The 19,857-nt window shown below is 43.4% G+C and overlaps 3 protein-coding genes across 5 annotated transcripts; 2 read left to right on the top strand and 1 right to left on the bottom strand.

Annotated features, from left to right (window-relative positions):
• The first annotated feature begins 287 nt into the window (after positions 1 to 287).
• LOC121186553 lies at positions 288 to 5,555 on the top strand. 3 transcript variants are annotated; one of them, XM_041045321.1, is made up of 11 exons: positions 288 to 841; positions 1,224 to 1,589; positions 1,715 to 2,083; positions 2,278 to 2,631; positions 2,765 to 2,782; positions 3,252 to 3,318; positions 3,419 to 3,462; positions 3,915 to 4,065; positions 4,156 to 4,269; positions 4,611 to 4,742; positions 4,834 to 4,964. In XM_041045321.1, the coding sequence occupies exons 1-10, from the start codon at positions 449 to 451 to the stop codon at positions 4,700 to 4,702; spliced, it is 1,968 nt and encodes a 655-aa protein (XP_040901255.1). In that variant the 5' UTR covers positions 288 to 448; the 3' UTR covers positions 4,703 to 4,742; positions 4,834 to 4,964. The 3 variants fall into 3 exon arrangements, with proteins under 3 accessions (XP_040901255.1, XP_040901254.1, XP_040901256.1); XM_041045320.1 differs by lacking the exon at positions 4,834 to 4,964 and adding an exon at positions 5,366 to 5,555 and having other exon boundaries at positions 291 to 841; positions 4,611 to 4,678; XM_041045322.1 differs by lacking the exon at positions 4,834 to 4,964 and adding an exon at positions 5,366 to 5,555 and having other exon boundaries at positions 292 to 841; positions 3,255 to 3,318; positions 4,611 to 4,678.
• LOC121186552 (NLR family CARD domain-containing protein 3-like) lies at positions 4,454 to 13,951 on the bottom strand. The gene is made up of 11 exons (XM_041045319.1): positions 13,853 to 13,951; positions 12,578 to 12,649; positions 11,980 to 12,087; positions 11,693 to 11,800; positions 10,969 to 11,038; positions 10,514 to 10,742; positions 8,343 to 10,149; positions 8,091 to 8,264; positions 7,321 to 7,494; positions 6,995 to 7,041; positions 4,454 to 6,534 (listed from the first exon to the last, which is right to left on the bottom strand). The coding sequence occupies exons 2-11, from the start codon at positions 12,631 to 12,633 to the stop codon at positions 6,008 to 6,010; spliced, it is 3,300 nt and encodes a 1,099-aa protein (XP_040901253.1). The 5' UTR covers positions 12,634 to 12,649; positions 13,853 to 13,951; the 3' UTR covers positions 4,454 to 6,007.
• Positions 13,952 to 17,281: 3,330 nt separating this feature from the next.
• Positions 17,282 to 19,857, top strand: LOC121186554 (protein C19orf12 homolog). The gene is made up of 3 exons (XM_041045323.1): positions 17,282 to 17,437; positions 19,108 to 19,268; positions 19,484 to 19,857. Exons 2-3 carry the CDS (start codon positions 19,109 to 19,111, stop codon positions 19,723 to 19,725), a joined length of 402 nt encoding a protein of 133 aa, XP_040901257.1. The 5' UTR covers positions 17,282 to 17,437; position 19,108; the 3' UTR covers positions 19,726 to 19,857.

Here is a 19,857-nt window from a genome sequence, read left to right as displayed (position 1 = left end):
CCAAAGAACTGGAGACACTGTTGTTTAAAAAAAAAACACTCACACAACAAACAACATTTCTAGTTAGTGCTGAAATGCTTTCCAGGCAGAAGCCTGGGTTAATGTGCCAGCTTTGTGCAACAAATTCTTGCCCCCCAAGGTTCCACAGAAAGCACATAATCACAGCCAGATGTTGAGCTTCTAACACGGCTGCTGATCTCTTGCATTGGATTTCTCAGAATAGCTGCAACTGCTCTGAGACCAGTTTGGCTCTCATTTTGTGTTGAGCATCTTATTGATGTGTGACCCTGCCAGTGGTCCTAAATCAGTGCCTTGTTTGTGGAAACTCCATTCGTGGACTCGTACTCCACCTCCAGAGAGCAGGGCCGAGCAGCAGAAACACAGTGGTGTCAGACCTGCTCGGGCTCTGTTGAACAGCACAGCACGGCCTTTGAGATCACCGAACACCATGAAGAATTTCATCTTGGTGGTTTTGGGATTGCTGATGTCTCCTCAGCGAGCACACAGTGGAAGAGACGACAGGACAAACTGCAAGCCGGTAACAGCCAGCTTTTGTCAAGGCGTGGGATACACCACCACCCTCCACCCGACTGGAGCTCTAGGCTTCAACCTGCAGCAGATTGGTCAGATGGTGGAGACGGCCTGTTCGCCAGAAGTCGCCACACTCATGTGTCGTGTTGCCGTGCCTGAATGCAGCTCGGAGGATGACACCCGAACGAAGCCGTGTCGAGCTCTCTGTGAGAAGGTCAAGACAGACTGTGAGTCTGCCTTAAGAGCCAAGCGGCTGTTCTGGCCAGTCAGGCTGCGATGTGACGCTTTGCCAGAGTCTAACTGCGTACAGGTGAGAACATGATGAAGATATCAACTCTGGTGTTTGAAGGGTGTTTTGTTTTTATGACAGAGGATGAAATCAGCTTTTACAGACTCTGTTTGACATTTTGGAAAATTCCTTCATTTACCTTCTTGATGATATTTAGATGAGATGGATACCACTCTCATTTCTGCCCTTTAAACCTACTGAGCAGCAAGGAGATGCTTAGCTTAGCATAAAGACCAGATACAGCCCCCCCTCCCCCACCCCGACCCCGACCCCCAGCCCCACGGTGAGCAGGGTTAAAGGTTGGGTTTGTTCGGTTGTACGGTCACAGCGCCTGGGCCATCCACACAGACACAGAAGTAAGAATGCTGTTTATTCAGACTGATTTATGTTTCTGTTCATCCAGGGTCGAGAGACCAGAGTCATACCAACCCCCCCTGCAACATGTCAGACAATCAGTGTCCCGCTCTGCTCAGGCCTACCTTACACAGAAACTCTGCTGCCTAATATTCTGGGCCACAGCACTCAGGACCAGGCAGGTCTGGAGATACATCAGTTTGCGCCACTTGTAAAAGTGGAGTGTTCCCCTCATCTGAAGCCTTTCCTGTGCTCCGTCTACACCCCGGAGTGTGTGTCAGGACGAGCTCGGCCTCCCTGCAGGACGACCTGTGAGCAGGCTCGGTCCGGCTGTGAGTCACTGATGAACAAGTTTGACATGCAGTGGCCTGAAGCCCTCAGGTGTGAAGCGTTTACAACAGAATCGTGTCAACACGTAAGTCTGCCCTCTTTGACTCTAACGTGGAGATGGAGAGATGTTTCCTGAGGATGCACCGATCTGACTGTTACCTCCCGATACCGAGTGCTGAATGCTGATCACTTATGTTTCCATTCATCCAGGTTCAACACACCATCGATACCCAACCATCTGCTGCAACATCATGTCAGACAATCAGCGTCCCGCTCTGCAAAGACCTGCCTTACACTGAGACTGTGCTGCCCAATGTTCTAGGCCACAAAACTCAGGAGGAGGCAGGTCTGGAGATACATCAGTTTGCACCACTTGTAAAAGTGGAGTGTTCCCCTCATCTGAAGTCTTTCCTGTGCTCCGTCTACACTCCGGAGTGTGTGTCAGGACAAGCTCGGCCTCCGTGCAGGACGCTCTGTGAACAGGCTCGGTCCGGCTGTGAGCCACTGATGAACAAGTTTGGCTTCAAGTGGCCTGAAACCCTCAGGTGTGAAGCATTTACTATGGAGTCCTGTGAACACGTAAGTCTGCCCTCTCTGCTCTCCGACGTAAAGATGACGTGATGTTTCACTGTGTTCATGTGTGTTGCTTTGAATAAATTTGTCCCAGTGTCCCGGTGAAGCGGACACACACGTATTTTCGCCGCAGTACAAAAGAAATGTATCACAGGTCAAAGGGAACTGGAATGACAGTGTGCACCTGCATCCTGTTCCAGTTTGGAGTGAGCAGCAGTGGGGGGATCTGTGAGCCCATCACCATACCCATGTGTCAGGGTCTGTCCTACAACCAGACCATCGTCCCCAATCTACTGGGACACACGAGTCAGAGAGAGGCCGTGATGAAGATGTCCTTTTTCAACTCCATGGTGCAAACTGTGTGCTCGGTGGACATACGCCTGTTCCTGTGTAGGGTGTACGCCCCCCAGTGTGTGGCAGGGGAAGTGCAGCAGCCCTGCAGGTCTTTCTGTGAGAGAGCCAGACAGGGCTGTGAGAGCCTGATGACCAGTTTCGGCGTTTCCTGGCCGGATGAGCTGCAGTGTAACTCATTCCCAGAGGAAATGTGCTTATCAGTAAGTAATGGACAATTTGTTGACAGTAAAAAAAAAAGAGTTGACATCAGAACATTTCCTGAACATCGCCCTATGTGGATTTTTTCTGGGCATCTTATCTTTACACATCTTCCTTTTTTCTCTTCTTTTTCAGGAAGACAGGAGGACTGAGGTATTTTGTTTTCAGAAATAATTTCATGTTTATTCTATACACAGAGTTTTGGAATTACCAGAGATTTCAAATTTACATGACATTTCACATTTGCAGCTGATCAAGCAAATCGCGACAGAACTTACAGGGGTGTGCAGGAGGGTCAGAGTCCTCACATCATAAATAACCATAATTTATACCCATGAGAAGAAAAGAGTAAGGTTTGATTGGGTTGACTGTGGCAGGACTGTGTATTGCATTGTGTCTTTCAATCAAACAAAACATGGTAAAGTAAAAAATAAAATATTGCTTCAGTTTCTTACTCATGTTTTGGGGAAAACAAAAAATGCCATTTTAGGATCATTTTGTGTGATAAAGCCAAACGTATGTTATTGTATTCTACCTCAAAGTTAGAATGACTAAGTTCCTGTGTGAAGCAGTAACCTGCACGGTCTCCATTCATCCATTCATCCAACTCTATTGTTTCCATCAGATGCTGAATGCTGAGGAGGTTCTTGCTAAACTGAACGCTGGTGGTTACTCTGTTCGTGGCAAATGTCAGTTTATTTTCCTCTCATTTTAAACATTGGTCCATCATCTCATCGCCTCGGTGATAAGTTTTTACACTCATGATCACATTTATGTTCCCCGATCCAGCCCTGAGCCTCAAGACCGCCCGCCTGCTGTTGACTCTCATGGACGTATCCTTTGCATCTCTCACTGCTGCCTTTGCTGTTGTTTCTCTTTGGGCTGGAACCAAAGAGAAAAGACGAGATGGCAACACAAGAAAATTGTCCAAGAATCATACATGACATAAAATCAGCATTCAGTGACTCATGTCTGACTGTGAGACTGTATGTAAACCTGAAGTTTAGTCCAGATTCTCAGCAGCTTTAAACAAAAATTTTGTATATATATATATATATATATATATATATATATTTTTTTTTTTTTTTTTTTTTTTTTTTTTTTGCAGCAGCAGCAGCAGCAGCAGCAGGGTATCTTCAAAATAAAAAAATAATCCATACCAACCAGTAACTGGTCACAAACCTGTCACACCGACCTCAGTTTTGGTTGTAGTAGGAGCCGCTATGCAATTAGGTGTTGAGCTGCATGTTTCCAATTCATTTGAGCTCTTTAACAGCACTTTCAGGCAGATAAGACCGGAGACCTGGATGTGGTGGAGTTCTTCAAACTGGAGCATCATGTGGCTGTTATCAGGAGGGAGTATGTGGAGAGCTATGAGAGGAGGAGTCCGCACTCCATCACTCAAACCCAGCTGAAGAAGGCTTTGACTGCCCGCGGTAACGCATTACGCTTCTAATAGCACAGTAAAAACAAAATGAAGATGATGCTAATGGTCACTTGCTGTTCATCCGTCACTGTCTGTGCAGACTTCAGTTTAGACGATGATACCTTCAGAACGCTGTGGCACGAACACCACCTCCAGGATGGCATCGACTACGATGAGTATGTGGCAGTTCTGACGAAACTTCAGATCCTTAAAGGTAGAGATCAGTGGGCACTTTTCTGAATGCTGTCGTCTGTTACATGCAGCTGACTGTGATTGTGCACGCTCGCAGAGCCGGAGCCAGGATTTTAGAAATACTTATAGAGTATAATAAGATCTGATATAAGATTCTAAGAAAATAAGACATGAATTATAATCACGATAAGCAGTCACACACTCAGTGGCTTAGGCACTCTTTATTACAGTCGATTACAATAGGTTTGTACAAAGCAGGAAGGTAAAAATCAGCAATAGATAAAAGAATTGCACGTTTTATGTTAAAAAAAAAAAAATAAAGTTTCTGTGATCAGATTGTTCAGGGAATATTTTCTGTCTCAGATCGTTTCAGCGCCCACCTGCTGAGTTTGCCGTGTGACTGCCAGGTGGCCAGTTTCTCTTTCAGACAGGTGAGATTAAACGTTCTGGTTTAACAGAGAAATTCTACTGACTTTGCCTGAAAGCTGTTTATGTGAACCTTTGTTTAACTGTATGTGAACTTACAGCATAAAGATCTTAAGCACACAACAGTATCACTTACCAAAAAGAAATACAGGTTGCCATGTACACGTTACAGAAGTAATGCATCATATGATATCATATATAAGTTAATCTGGGATTTTGCAGATTTCATTTTGTGTTTAACAAGTAGATCGAGAAAAACTTCATAATCTTCACTCAGGACTGTGATTTAAACCTGTGTCTCCACATGAATGTACTTGGATGAACAGCAACTGAGAACATCATTGAAAATCATCGTGCTACGTAGGAGGCAAACACCCAATCTCATCAAACAATCAATCAATCAAAAATCAATAGTCACAGTAAATCACTTGGATGGGAGCTGAATAATATTTCAGTGTTTGAAAACAAAGCTTTTTAAAGCTGAACCAGTTTGAAGCCAGAGAAAAAGCTCCAGTGTTTCCAGCACCGGATGCAGTTAAACTGGCAACAACTGCTGGTGCTGTGTGTATTGTGTGTAATATTTTGTGAAATAAGTGCTATTAAAAAAGGAACACTTTAAATGTATCTGGTGCATGCTGAAGTTAGATTCTGTTCTTACACTTTTAATATGTTTTTTTTTTTTCTCTTCTCAGTTCATGAAATCAGCCATAATCTGAGGATCCAGCCGGAGCTGAGCTGAACGAACCAGAGGAGGAACGTCTGGAGAAATTAGCAGCAGCTGCTCAGTATCATGGAGCTGTGAGGACAAATATAAGCTTATGAATCTGTTCAATGTCATCTTCATTAACAAAGCTCCAACATTAAAGTACAGGATTAAAGCTATTACAAACCTGTTCTTCTTATTAATGCTTTAAGTATTAGTGTTGTTATGGTGTTCCAAACAAAGTGCTCAGTGAGTGCAGTGACTGTAAATACAGAAGATTAATTTCAAAACACGAGCAGCATAAAAACATCCTGCCACGCGTCTCAATCATCCACTTAAATGTTTATCAATCATCTTATATATAGTGTCTGTTGTGGTGATCAGACCCTTCGACTCATTGCAACGTAATATAGAAGTTTCTTGTTATAACAATATACAAACTTATAGTGTCACAACCACCAAGACAATTGTGTTTTGATGAGAAACTTTGGTTTTGTGAAATAACAAGTTAAAGTGATTGGTTATTATAAAAAAAGATCCTTTTAAAAATAAAATGTAAAATAAAATGATAGTAAAATTAAAATGTTATAAGCTGAAAAATACTGAGAAAATCTTTTTTTTTTTTTTAAATCTAACACAGAAACACTGAGGAGTTAAATGGTTCGGTCCTAATCCTGAAAGCAGGGTAGACCGGCTCAGTGAATGTGGTGTGGAAAGTGTGGATGTGGGTCAGAGTGCTGGAGGAGACGCTGTAGAAAGACAGCTTGCCAGCAGACCAGTCCAGGTACACCCCAACTCTTCTGGAGCGGGGTCTGTTGATGGACACCTTCATGTTATTGTGCAGGACAGAATAACTTTCATCGGAGCAGGCCAGACTCCAGGACTGATTATTCCTCCCGAGACAGGAGTCGTCACCGTCTCCTCTCTTTCTGATTCCCCTGTAGGTCATTGCTATATAAACCTGTCCTTCCCACTCGACCTCCCAGTAACCGCGGCCGGTCAAACCTTCTTTACACAGCACCTGTTTCCAGTAGTCAAACTTCTCTGGATCATCGGGATATGGCTGCTTCTCTCTCCCCATTGACACTTTTCTGTTGTGCTCCGACAGTATGAGTTTTCTGTTTGCCGTGCTTACGTCCAGGTTGAGTTCACAGGCATCTGATGGAGAGATAATGTAACAGCAGTTTATTATCTGACAAGTTTTTAACATTTATTAATTTACTAAATTTACTTTTAATAGCAATGATATTGTTTAGACTTTTTGGTTCTAAAACTGGTTCTAAAAAATCTTATTATATTATAATATTATAAATTGCAAATGAACAAAACCTTATGAAACTAGCATAAAGCTAAAAGGGTTAAAGAAGTGTAAGACTTCTGCCTCACACTGTTCACTCACCTGTATCTGTTCACCTCTACTGACAAAGACCCACTGAACTACTGTGGAACTACAACTATCAGTTTCACAACCATTCTCTCTGACTGGCTGTCAGACCTGCCTGACTGTTGGCTCTCTGTGGAGCATGGTCAGCCACCCCAGCCTCAACATCGTGTCATTCAAAAATGAACTGTGTACCACTTCACTCTCATCTCATTAAAAAAAGAAAAGCACACTTACACTTCATCAGCCCAGACCTCATCGACTGTGGTCGGCCATTGTTCATCCTGGTGCAAAAACAGAGTGAGATCAGCACAACTTTAATGCCCTGGATGATCAAGATGATCCACAAATCCCACAAGGTTTTAATCTGAGCTTTTAGCTTAAATATAAATGTAAACACAGCATCAGTCAGAGGCAGATATCTCTAGATACCACTACCACGATATGTGAGAAAAAAATTTGTTTTTGTGTGTTTTTTTATGTATTTATTGATTTATTTGCTTTTTTCTTTATTCCCCCAACTCAAAACTCAACCTACACCTGTGGGCCTTGTGTGTCCATACCTGAGTGTCTCCAGTTTCCAGTTTGGATCCTTCAGTCCAGCAGAGAGCAGGTTCACTCCAGAGTCTCCCGGATGATTGTAGCTCAGGTCCAGTTCTCTCAGATGGGAGGGGTTGGATCTCAGAGCTGAGGCCAGGTACGCACAGCCTTTCTTTGTGATTAGACAGCCTGACAGCCTACACACACACACACACACACACCTTAGTTATTCTAAACGTTACATGTTTCTGTTTTTAAAAAACATTTATTTTAAATCCTCTTTTTCTCTTAAATCCAATGCTGAACTATTTTTACACTCTTTTAATGTTCACTTCCTCCGCTGGAGAAGTGAAAACCAAAGACACGGTGAAACTTCTAAAGCTTGTTCCTCCTCAGCCCCTGGATGCATCTGTCCAAACAACCCAGCCTGACCGGTGCTGAACTTTCTGCAGCAAAGATGCAAAGTTTCTCCTCGCCTCTGTCACTGACCAGTGTGGGCTCTCCAACGCTGCTTCAACTACAGCTGGTGTTCACCACTCACCTGCATCAGAAGCTACATCCACCAGCTCCACCTGGTTTAAAAGCTGCAGTGACTGCAGAGCTCCAAACTGCCAGCTAACCTCCATGATGGTAAGCTTCTGACTAAACACTGTTAGTATGATAATTCATTTAATCTTTTATTAGAAGACGTGGTTATTCTCTTCACTTATTCTCTGTCAGTGTTTCCCGCAGTGGTTCTCTCCTGCGTGTGGATTTAAACGGTCATCTGTTGAACAAACTGATAAATCCTGACCTGAGAGTTTCCAGTGCACAGTGTGGAGTCTTCAGTCCTTCACAGAGCAGCTCCACTCCTGAATCCTTCAGGTCGTTGTCACTCAGGTCCAGCTCTCTCAGGCTGCAGGACTGGGAGCTCAGAACTGAGGCCAGAGCTTTGCAGCTTTTCTCTGACAGATTACAGCAACTCAGCCTGAAAAGCAACAAAAAGAAACTATTAGACTCTTTTCAGTTTGAACATATTTACTTTATGCAGTTGTTTTTAACCTACAGAGCTTTGGTGGAGGACTTGACCACTGGCAGCAGCGTCAGAAGAGCCTCATCTGAAGCTGAATATTTCTTCAGGTCAAACACGTCCAGGCCTTTTTCTTGTGACAGTAAGATGAAGACCAGAGCTGACCACTGAGCAGGAGACAGTTCATCTGTGGACACTCCTGAAGTCAGGTACTGTTGGATCTCCTCCACCAGAGAGGAGTCCTTCAGCTCATTCAGACAGTGGAACAGATTGATGCTTTTCTCTGGAGACGGATTCTCACTGATCTTCTTCTTGATGTACTGCACCGTGCTTGTTTCCTGACTGTCCTGTGAGCTGCTTGCTGTCTGTGCCACCAGGCCTTGTAGGGAAGTCTGACTGGTCTGCAGTGAAAGACCCATGAGGAAGCGGAGGAACAGGTCCAGGTGTCCCTGTGGACTCTGTAAGGCCTTGTCCACAGCAGTCCGGTGGAGTTCTGACACTTCAGTTTTTTGTCCAAACAGTTTCGACCACAGGGAGGTTGATTGTTCTTCTGACAGCAGATTGACTCCAGAGCTGATGAAGGTCAGGTGGACATGAAGAGCAGCCAGAAACTCCTGAACACTCAGATGGACGAAGCAGAACACCCTGTCCTGGTACAGTCCTTTCTCCTCTTGAAAGACCTGTGTGAACACTCCTGAGTAAACTGAGGCTGCTTCGATATCGATGCCACACTCTGTCAGGTCTGATTTATAGAAGAACAGGTTTCCTTTCTGCAGCTGCTCAAAAGCCAGTTTTCCCAAAGACTCCATCATCTTCTTGGTCTCTGGACTCCAGAGTGGATCTGTCTCAGATCCTCCTTCATACTTGACTTTCTTCAGTTTGGACTGAACCACCAGGAAGCGGATATACATCTCGGTCAGGGTCTGGGGCAGCCCTCCTCCCTCTCTGGTTTCCAACACATCCTCCAGAACTGTAGCAGTGATCCAGCAGAAGACCGGGATGTGGCACATGATGTGGAGGCTTCGTGAAGTCTTGATGTGGGAGATGATCCTACTGGCCTGCTCGTCATCTCTGAACCTCTTCCTGAAGTACTCCTCCTTCTGTGGGTCAGTGAACCCTCTGACCTCTGTCACCATGTCAACACACTCAGGAGGGATCTGATTGGCTGCTGCGGGTCGTGTGGTTATCCACAGGCAAGCAGAGGGAAGCAGTTTCCCCCTGATGAGGTTTATGACGAGCACATGGACTGAGGCAGACTCTGTGACATCAGTCAGGATCTCAGTGTTGTGGAAGTCCAGAGGAAGTCGACACTCATCCAGACCATCCAAGATGAACAGAACCCGGACCTCTTCAAACCTGCAGAGTCCTGCTTCTTTGGTTTCAGGAAATAACTGATGAACAAGTTCCACCAAGCTGAACTTCTTCTCTTTCAGCAGATTCAGCTCTCTGAAAGAAAATGGGAATGTGAAGTGTATGTCCTGGTTGGCTTTGTCTTCAGCCCAGTCCAGAGTGAACTTCTGGGTTAAGACTGTTTTCCCAATGCCAGCCACTCCCTTTGTCACCACTGTCCTGATTGGTCCGTCTCTTCCAGGTGAGGCTTTGAAGATGTCCTCACATGTGATTGTGATCTCTGGTCTGTCTGGTTTCCTGGCTGCTTTTTCTATCTGTCTGACCTCATGTTCGGTGTTGACCTTTCCCCCCCTTCCCTCTGTGATGTAGAGCTCTGTGTAGAACTGATTCAGGAGGGTTGGGTTTCCTGCTTTATCGATCCCCTCAAACACACACTGGAACTTCTTCTTCAGGTTAGATTTGACTTTATGGTGACACACTGCAGTCACTGTTTCTACAAGGGAAATTACAAAGACTGTATTAGATTACATTCGATTGTTCAGGTTTACCTAACTGTCTGTGTTCTGAGTGAACTGCAGTCAGCATCCTGTCACAGTCTCCTCCTGATTGTTCAGTCTACCACATGCTACATTCATGGCTCAGTCCTGGTGTCCTGCTCTCTCTTTAGGTCACCGCCTCATTACCTGACCAGCTCCGTCACTGACTCTTTTCTCAGACCTGCTTCAGCCGTCCAGAACCACACACCTGTTTCAGTTCACCTGCTCGGCCTTCCAATCTGTTACACTACCATAAAATGACTCTGGTAATAACAAATCATTGTTAGATTTAACACTCTTTCCTCTCCTGCATCGACTTACTTTTCTGCAGAGAGTCGGCCAGTTCCTCCTGCTTCCTTCTCCTCAGGAACCGCTGGGTGATCTTCAGAAAAGCCTCACTTACGCTCCTCCTCTGTTCTTCCTCTTCACCATCAACCACCTCCTCATCCTCACTTTGGCTCCTTGAATATGCTGAGTAATCTGAACTCAGAAACCTCTGGAGATTGTCAAGTTCATTCTTCATAAAATTAGCAATGTCCTCACGAAGAACCTGGAATACAACAATATTCATAAACTTGACTCGTGCAACACAAACTCAGCTCAGTCTTTCTAACAGTAAAAGCCCAAATTTAATACTCTGACATTCTGAAAGGAGCTAAAACAAAGTGTAGAGATAGAGAGTCTGACTATGCGAGATTATTCTAGAGTTTGTTTGTTTTTTTTTTTAATAAGTTTTTGTAGGTACTACTTAAAGGTGTACTTGTACAGTTACAAACCGTAAATATGTTGTTCAGGTCCAGGTTTGTCTGACAACCAGTGGACACCCCTGAAGCCTCCGGGTGAACTCTGTGGAGAAAACATGATCCATTAGTGATGACGGCTGTTTCTGTTTGTAACTTAACACTGAACCACGACACACAACACACAGCCTGTTACAGAGAAAACCATCTCACAACATGGACAAAAACAAAGGTTTGACAAGAGATGAATGTTAATGAGATGAGATGCTGCTCCTCTTTCAAAAGAACTTGTGCTGCAAAGTTCAACATGTTGGGAAACAACATGCACATTTACTTTCATTCCAACAGTGAGATGTGGAAATTGATATTTCATATTTTTTTAACTTTTGAACCAACATTGGACCAAAGGTCTTCAAAGTCTTACAGTCAGTTAAAGACAGCAGTTTAAGTCAGCAGTTAAAAAACTAGGACACTGGTAAGTGTTCCACACTGACAGGAACCATGAGGTATCAGACCTCCTGCTCCATCCTATTTTATGATGATGTGTTAAGACGATCACGACTAAGACAGACAGGCAGAGAAGTGACAGCCGGGCCAATTCACTGGTGTTAGAACAGTTTTATTGGACATACTGTCTGTCTGAGCCCAGACCGCAGTGAAACCACAACACAGAGAGCAGACGTCTACAAAGTTTTATATGTCATACTGTAGTTATTCCCCTTCACAGAGAATTAGTCCTAAAAAAGTTCTGTTGACTCACTCTGAAGATGGCTCCTGCTCATTGAAACTGAAAGGCAAATTCCTGGACGAGTCGCTCTTCATGGACACACAGCTCGGTGAGGGAGACTCTGCTCTTACCCTCTTCATCCTGAGAGAAATGGAGGATTGTCACATCAGTGTGATATGATGGACAGTTAGAGGTAATTATACAACTCTGGCCTGTCAAGATAACTAGCTTTGTTGGACAATATTTTGTACCAGAAATAAATGCAGTTAGTTTCATATATAATTCTGTAGTTATTTCCCTTTGCAGATCTGTTGACTCACTCTGAAGATGGCTCCTGCTCTTTGAAAACTAAAGGCAAATTCCTGGACGAGTCGCTCTTCATGGACACACAGGTCGGTGAAGGAGACTCTGCTCCTTCCAGCTCCATCCTGAAAGAAATGGAGAATTGACAAAAAAAGAAAAGACAAGAAAACCTCAATGAAAACAGTCCTGTCCTCAGGGTCCATACAAAATACACAGGGGCTGTATGCATCCCCTGTAAATTCCAGTAGCAAGGTCTTCTCTCACCTGGACTGTGAGAGCTCCACATTCAGAGAGCTTAGTAAGAATAAAATGATGGTGTGATGGAATAAAACATGAATTAGTTTTTCCAAGTCAAAGCTTAGAGAGAGGCCTGAGCTTTCATACCAAGCTCAGACATTAGAAATCTGCTGAAAAAGCTTTGGTCTTTTCACCTTCCGCCTAAATAAATGCATATTTCCAAACAGAGTTATGTGTCCAGGTGATGTGTGAACTGGACTGTTCTGATAAAACTAAAGATTTTAAAAAGTGAAATGTTTGACTCCAAGCTGAATACTTTTCTGAGTCATGACAGTCAGAGCTCAGTGTGAAATACACTGAGGACAGAGATCATCTTACCTCTGATATTCAGTCTTGCTGTCATGTTCTTCAGATGGACTGGTGTCTCCCTCCATCTGGTACACTTTTTACCTGTGCACAAGCAAACAAATCAAATGTGCTGTGTTAGCTGGAATAATTCATTCATTTTGGACTTTTGTTGAACTCCTCCACAAAGAGTCTCTGTGTTCAGACTCTTTGTGGACTCTTGTTTTGCTTTCTTGAGTTTTGGTCAATATTTCCTGTTTTATTTTGAAATTTCATTCCCTGTGACTCTGTTCCCACTTTGCTTCCTGTCTTTGTTTTTTGTTTGTTTTTTTCACAACCTTGTTGCTTGCCCCGCCCTAATGTGGATCACCTTTTGGCAGGTAAGTCTCGTTGCTGTCTGTCGGTGAGTTTGCACCTGTTCTCCTGCCTGTTTGCACGGGGTTTTATCACAGTAGTTAAGTATCACAGCAAAGGGTCTGAATATTTTCTGAGGCCACTTTCTATAATCATTGATAATTAATCATGTTCTATTGACTGATTCAAGGCTCTGCACGCAAAACCATTAATCTGCAAAGTAACTAGAAACTAAACCTAAAGATGTGGTGGAGTCTAAATTCCATATTGAAATACAGTCAGACAGAAAGTGAAAGCTGTTTTGTCCACCCCTCTCATTGCCTGTATCCTGCTTTCCGTGCCTGAGTCCCCAATGTTTACTGTCATCATAACAAACCATTACTGCTCCCCGTCCGCCCGCCCATAACCACCCCGCAACCCCCCTCCTCCCGCGGTCACAGGCCACCTCATCATAACGAAAGCGATTGCGATGAACACCAGCTGTCTGCAGTGTTTTCTGTTTTGTTTTTTTGCAGGTTGGCATATTTACACGAAGAGATATTAAACTCAAACTGTCCCACGCGTGTATGATATGATCTGCAAATGAAAAATAAGTTCTGCAAATGTTCACGACGGTTTCTGCGGAATTTTGTTCGCATTTAATCCACAAACACCAAGAAACCTAATAAAACAATTTTACAAATGCAAACATCACAACCTGAATAAATATTGATATTTTACGTGCAAATTTCTTCCTGTGTGTGCAAATGTCTAAAATCATTTGTGACCTTCTTGTGTCTTTATTTGCAGATTATCGGAACTGATCGCTCACATACGCCCTTAATAAAGTCTCGTTCTCTTTCAGCGTTTTAATTCTCGGTGACAGACGCAGGACAGCAAACACCCTGCACATTAAATACGTATTAACAGTTTCCAGTTAAACTATGAGACACCATGAGATCTTTGATACGATACCTTTTCGTTGCTCTCAGGTTGTTTTTGCCGAGCGAAAAAATAAAGGAAATGAAAGTATGCATAAATAAGGAAATAGGTGCGACTAAGCTAGCGCCTCCTGTGGGCGGAGCTAAGAACTAAAAGAGCAGCTGTGCCCTGGCAATTATTCTTTCTAATCCAGAGTGCACGGGAACGCGCCGAATTTGTTGTGTATGTAATGTTGAAAGTGAAACCTCATTAGAAGGACTGTCGCCTTCTTATGGACTTACCTGGTGAAAATACATGATGTCCACACGAATGTAAAACAACAGAAACACGACTGTGTTTTGGACCGGGTGGATTCAGCCGCGCTCAGCGATGCTGTGTGGAAGTTCACTGGCCCCAGATCAGATCTGGACGAAAACACAAGTTTGCAAAAGTCGTTCAGTAGCGGGACTTCTGATCAGCAACATAGAGTTAGAAACTGATTTTATTTGAATTGTGTTTTTAAAGAAAATGAAAACATAAAAAAAAAAAAATTAAAATATTGTTTTAAAAAAGTCAAGAAATGATAAAAACTAATTCAGCGAGTCTCAGAGAGACTTTTTAACCAGACTAGAACATTTTTGAATTATTCCTGTTGTTTGCCAGATTCATGAGATGATCTGAGCCTGTCTCAGACTAAACCTTGGTTCAGATTAAATCCGGTCAGTCCAGCACCAGAAGAAAAAAGGATTTTATTCAACAGCCACATTTAATAAAAGCCTGCTGTGTGTGCTTCCTGCGTCAAGGCTCGTAGACACTCTCTGGTTGTGAACATAAAGAGTATTAATGATTCCTCCAAAACATATTTGGCGAAACAAAGCAAGAAGCCAATAAATGAAAGGTTTGACTGACCCTGTGTGAATCCTTCAGTCTGTCTGTGCTCAGTCTTAACGTCCTGTATAACAACCTGTAAATTACTAATGCTTAAAATATTGAGTGACGCTTGCCATTGTAGAACAAGCGAGTCAGTGACCGGCGCTTGTTTCTGTAGAAATGAAACCAGCCTTTGTATTTAGGATGATTCACCCGAGCAACGCACAATTTGTGCCGCTCCCATCAGGAAACCGGTACAGGAACATTACAGACAGACACAGGGACAGCTTCTTCCCCCAGAGCCCCCCCCCCCCCCCCCCTTACTTACTTACTTACTTTACTTTACTTTACTTTACTTTACTTTACTTTGTGTTTATATTTTCATAAGCGTTTTTTTAAAGTATTTGTGTTATTTATTTATACGTGTGCCTTAAAGCCGGGAAAATTTCGTTATGTTCGCATAATGACAATAAAGACTCTTGAATCTTGAATCTTTGTGCCTGAAGGACTAACAGCTGTGAAACAACAGAGGGACACTTCATAATGAAACCTGACTAAAAAGAAAAAGAAGAAGAAGAATTGAAAATGAATTGGTTTGGAAAAAACTGAAATTGAGTAACTGTCACAACAGTAAGATGAAGTCAGTTACTTCTCAGACAGAACAACCGGACACACCGGCAGCACCTCACGTCACGTGAGGTCCACGCGCTGCGGTAACGTATAGGTGGGTTTCACGTGACGTCACGATGCAGCGACGCGCGGGCGCCAAATTCAGATGGCGGGCAGGAAGTGTTTCAGCCGCCAGCTGACGGACACACCGAGAATCTACCGTGTGGGGAAATGCCGATGTTTTGTGTAGTTTACCGGTGCTCAGATCGTTCCAATAGAGAAAAAGAAAAAAGCTATTATAGGGTACCAAAAGCAGTCACCCACAAAGGCGAGAAATATAAAAAAAAGTACAGAACAACGCCGTAACAGGTGGATCTTAAACCTACGTCTGCGGTTGGGAGGAGCAGCCTGCTAATGTCTGCAGTGACCACTTCGTCAAAGGTATGTTAGCTAGCTAACTTGGTTTCTGTGGCTGTGTTTATATCATTAGCTTGTCGCTTAATGCTCGTTTAAGTTGCCGGTAGTCTAATATGAACTTCACTGGGACTTTTTATTCTGCCCTAGTGTTTTAGGGGACGTTGACTCAGTAGTCCAAATGCTATTTCGCTGCCATGTCATTAGTATTTCTGTGTAACTGACAAATAAACCCTCTTGTATCCCGGTAAGATGTGTTTGTTTACATTATAGCCGCTATTGCTAGCTGCTAGCTTATACATAACCGGTATAAGAATAAACACTCACCCTGGCGAAGACCAAACGATAATCGCCTTGGAGCCGTTTGGTACCAAGGTTGTGGACCCACCCGCTCACAGGTAAGTTATATGTCTCCAGGCTTTTGTAGGCTTTCATTTACTGTTTGGTATAATAAGAGGTCTGAAGTACGAGATAATCGGTAATCACAACAGCCGCGATTGTCTGCAAATCTTTAACGCCCGTTGAAAACTCGCTCATCTTCATGAGCTGCGGGTCACGTCCAACATATTGTTTGATTAATTGTGTGTAACTCCTCCTCGACACGGGATCTAAACCCGTACAATACGGACTCGGCTAATTTTTCCTCCATTGGCTTTGACGTGTAACTTACTTCCTGCGCTCCATGTGAAATCGCTCCGCGTTTGAATTCGTACTATCAGGCATGTCTGTGCAGATGTCTGTTTGATGGTGCTGCCGCTAAATTTAAGGACATGATTCCATCAGCACTTAACTCAGTGTCATATCTAAATATAACAGAGGACTCGTGTGCAAACTTTAGTCCCCCACGGTCGACAGTGCTCAGTGCAAATGACACCTGACTCTATCGCTCCTCTAAAAAAGAAGACAATAAAACAAAAGAAGTTCAAGTTCAGGTGCTCAGTGGTTATCTCCCAGACTCGCCTATTAAAGAAAAAGGATGTGGTGTTCCACCAGACTGGAAGAATTCTTCTTAGTCTGGCAAGATAGTCTTTAAACATACAGTCCGGCCTGTGATGCCAGAGAAGCCTGGTACTCCTCCTGAGTAGATGAAAATAAAACCAACCCCAGGTTTCTCCTCCACACAGCCTCATTGTTCTCATTCATATCCCATTAACACGTTACTATTTTGATTCTTCCCCTTCCCTTAGCCTTGTTTTTCCTCTGCTGTTGCTCTCTGCAGGTTCATCTGTCCTCAGAGCTGTGGAGTCTGGGCCAACGGCTGTCGGACACCTACTGCCCCATAATTAGTCTCAGTAACTATTATTATCAGGGCTATTTTTAGTCTTACTGTCATTATTGTTATTGTTTGTATTGTTATTGAACCTATTACCAGCCCTACTCTTGTCTTCTCATTATTTTTTAGTTTTGCTGTCGTAATCGTGTGGAACCTGCACTGTGCTGTGTTCTCATTCCTCCTGCTCTCGCTCTTAATCTGATGGTCACTTATCAGGTTACGACTGAGAGAAACAGTAAACCAAACATTAAAAATAACACAGGAAGGGGAAGGGTGGGGGACCACATGTTGTGTTCTCTTTGGGTTGCCGTGATTTTTTTCGTGCGTCCGTTTTGATCGGTTGCCAGTTTGTGGACACTGAGCCTTTACTTGGTCAGGATCTGGCTGTGCTGTCTGTCTCTGGCGGTTTAGAAATATTGTGCCTCGTCATAATCTCTGTTTAGGGACAGGTGACATTTGAATCTACTAAAGAAGTGAGTTCTCTCTTTTGAGTGTTGATTATCGGTGTGTATCTGCCTTTCTTTTGTATGTGTTACATGTATGTGGAGAAGTCTGCATGTAGAGATTCTGCAGGATGTTTTTCCCAGCAGGTTCGGCTGTGAGGTCTGGGTGGACACATGCTACCATACAGAGCAATGGGCAGGACAACACTCAGATATTTTCAGCCAGATTTTTATTGGAATTTGGAAGTTATACAGTTTCCTGTCAATTGTATGTATTGCTTTTTCTTTTAGTGCAGTCACTGCCAGGTTGATGCTGTTACGGTTATACTAATGTACAGCTAATACTCTGGGAATCGACATCAGAGGCATGAATGTGTAAACAGTGTGTGTGTAAACCTCCATGCAGCCAAACATTTCACCGGTACAACGCAGCGTCCACATGTACCTGAGAGAAAGGACCCAAAACACAACGCTAACACCTGTTTGGTGTCCTGCACACACTTTGGTCTGGAAATGGCTGCAGTGTTTGGTGTGTAGGGTAGATGTGTGCTGTGCTTTGTGCGTGTTGTTGATGTGGGATCTAATTTAAATCTTACTACAGCTCAGAATACACAGGCCTGCTTTTATTTTATTTATGGTCACAGTGAGGAAATAGTGTCTTGTCTCCCTTTGTGTTTCAAGTAGCTCGCCCTTCCTCTTGTGTTCCCTCCAGTCTGATTGTCTTCCCCGCCCTGATTGTTTCCACCTGTTCCCCATTACCTTGTGTGCATATATTGTCTGCGTCTCCCTTTGTTCCTTGGCAGTTCATTCTGTCTCATGTCAGTCAAACCAGCACCGTCCTCATCATCTTTTTCTAGATTTGTTTGATTTGTTTCATAAATTAGTATTTTGTGTTTTGTGGTCTTTTATTTTTAGTTGCTTTTTGCCACAAACTATTTTTTATTTTGCATTTTAGAAATAAAGACTGTTCTTTTGGAACTCTGTTCTCGAGTTGTGCATTTGGGTTCAATCCTTGTTCTGTGGTGACAGAACCAGGTCTAGATCAGAAACCACCATATAGCCTCCTAACCACCGTGGATAATCTCTCCACCACCTACTGTCGCCCAGCTCTGCTGCCACACAGACGGACACAGGAAATCTTTCCCGCCCACAGCAACAACTGTGTGACTCTGATTGTTATTGTTAATTGTTGTGTGTATTTCTCTATCATATTTTTATGTTAATGCATTTCATTTTATTTATTTTTCTACTCGGCCACTGAATCAAGAATCTGTCTGTCTGTCTGTCTGTCTCTGTCTGTCTGTCTAGATGTAGATGTTTTTAGATGAAGTTTTTATTTATTTATTTTGTTGTTTGATTTCATAGTGAAGACACATTCAGGGGGAAGGAGAACAGCACAGTGCAGGTTGCGCAGAATGATAATGGAAAACACTGTGTGGAGAAGTTAGCTCATGTCTTACTGCTTTCTGATTCAGTCAGTGCTGTTACACTATTCAGTAATGGTGTCTGCAGATAACAGCTTTAGAAAATATGTGAGTGTGCCATGCCACAGTACTCAGCATATGGAGGATCATGTTCAGTGCTCTCTCTTTTAAGGTGTGTGTCAGTGATTGATTGTTTGAACTGACAGTATTTTCCTGATATCTTATTCTGTGCTTATTATTAGACAAAGCATCTTACACTTACTTTCTGTATTCCAGGATGGCTCATCGAATTGAGGCTATTATGCAAATGTGCTGTGAGGTATTTGCTGATGAGGAGATCCAGGTCGCGGTGAAAGGTTCAGCGATGGGAGGAGCAGTGGCTGGAGGAATGGCTGTGGTCGGAGGGCTGCTCCTGGGTCCTGCTGGTATTGCTGCAGGTAAGTGGAAAAAAAATCAACAGCTCTTCTGACGTGTCTAAAAATATTTATGTTCATCTTGACTCATTTGTGACCAAAGGTGAACTGGAGTCACCCTGTGTGTTCTGTACTGTCATAATAGAAGTAAATGCTTTAAGGGTCTCTGGGTCTGTTGGACAGATCAATACTGATCAATACTGTTGCTCAAAAGGTTGAAAGTCTCCTCTTTTCCCCAGGTGGTGCTCTTGGAGGCCTGATGGGTGCCATGATGACCCATGAACAGTTCAAACCTGTGCCTCTGATCATAAGTGAGCTCAGTCCTCCGCAGCAGGAGAGGCTTTATAAACATCTCATGGTCGTCCTGGAAAGAGTTCGTTGGACAGATGTGGCCCAGCTCATCGCTCTGGTGTTGGCTAACCCCTCCGTGAAACAGCAGCTAAAAGATGCTCTTGTCAAATATATCAGCAAGGAGGTGTAGGCTGAGGTGCACTATGTGCAGTAGTGTCTGTGGAAACCTCAGTCAGAGGTAACTTCTCTAAGGCCTTTGTTAAGAACTGTGAACTGTTTCTTCTGAAGCTGAAGAGACTCTTGATTAAAGGCGCAGTCACTA

The sequence above is a fragment of the Toxotes jaculatrix genome, chromosome 8 (genome assembly GCF_017976425.1).
Source record: "Toxotes jaculatrix isolate fToxJac2 chromosome 8, fToxJac2.pri, whole genome shotgun sequence".
Lineage (NCBI taxonomy): Eukaryota > Metazoa > Chordata > Actinopteri > Toxotidae > Toxotes > Toxotes jaculatrix.
Note: the sequence above shows the minus strand (reverse complement) of the source record. Positions and strands in the feature narration are given on the sequence as shown.

Coding starts and splice junctions, on each gene's coding strand:
- LOC121186553 (XM_041045320.1), top strand. CDS start 449: ATGAAGAATTTCATCTTGGTGGTTTTGGGATTGCTGATGTCTCCTCAG. Junction 4,066..4,155: donor GAAGGCTTTGACTGCCCGCG/GTAACGCATTAC, acceptor CTGTCTGTGCAG/ACTTCAGTTTAGACGATGAT. Junction 4,679..5,365: donor CCAGTTTCTCTTTCAGACAG/GTGAGATTAAAC, acceptor TTCTCTTCTCAG/TTCATGAAATCAGCCATAAT.
- LOC121186554 (XM_041045323.1), top strand. CDS start 19,109: ATGGCTCATCGAATTGAGGCTATTATGCAAATGTGCTGTGAGGTATTT. Junction 19,269..19,483: donor TCCTGCTGGTATTGCTGCAG/GTAAGTGGAAAA, acceptor TCTTTTCCCCAG/GTGGTGCTCTTGGAGGCCTG.
- LOC121186552 (XM_041045319.1), bottom strand. CDS start 12,633: ATGGAGGGAGACACCAGTCCATCTGAAGAACATGACAGCAAGACTGAA. Junction 7,495..8,090: donor TGTGCACTGGAAACTCTCAG/GTCAGGATTTAT, acceptor GTGTGTGTGTAG/GCTGTCAGGCTGTCTAATCA. Junction 7,042..7,320: donor TGGAAACTGGAGACACTCAG/GTATGGACACAC, acceptor TTTTTGCACCAG/GATGAACAATGGCCGACCAC.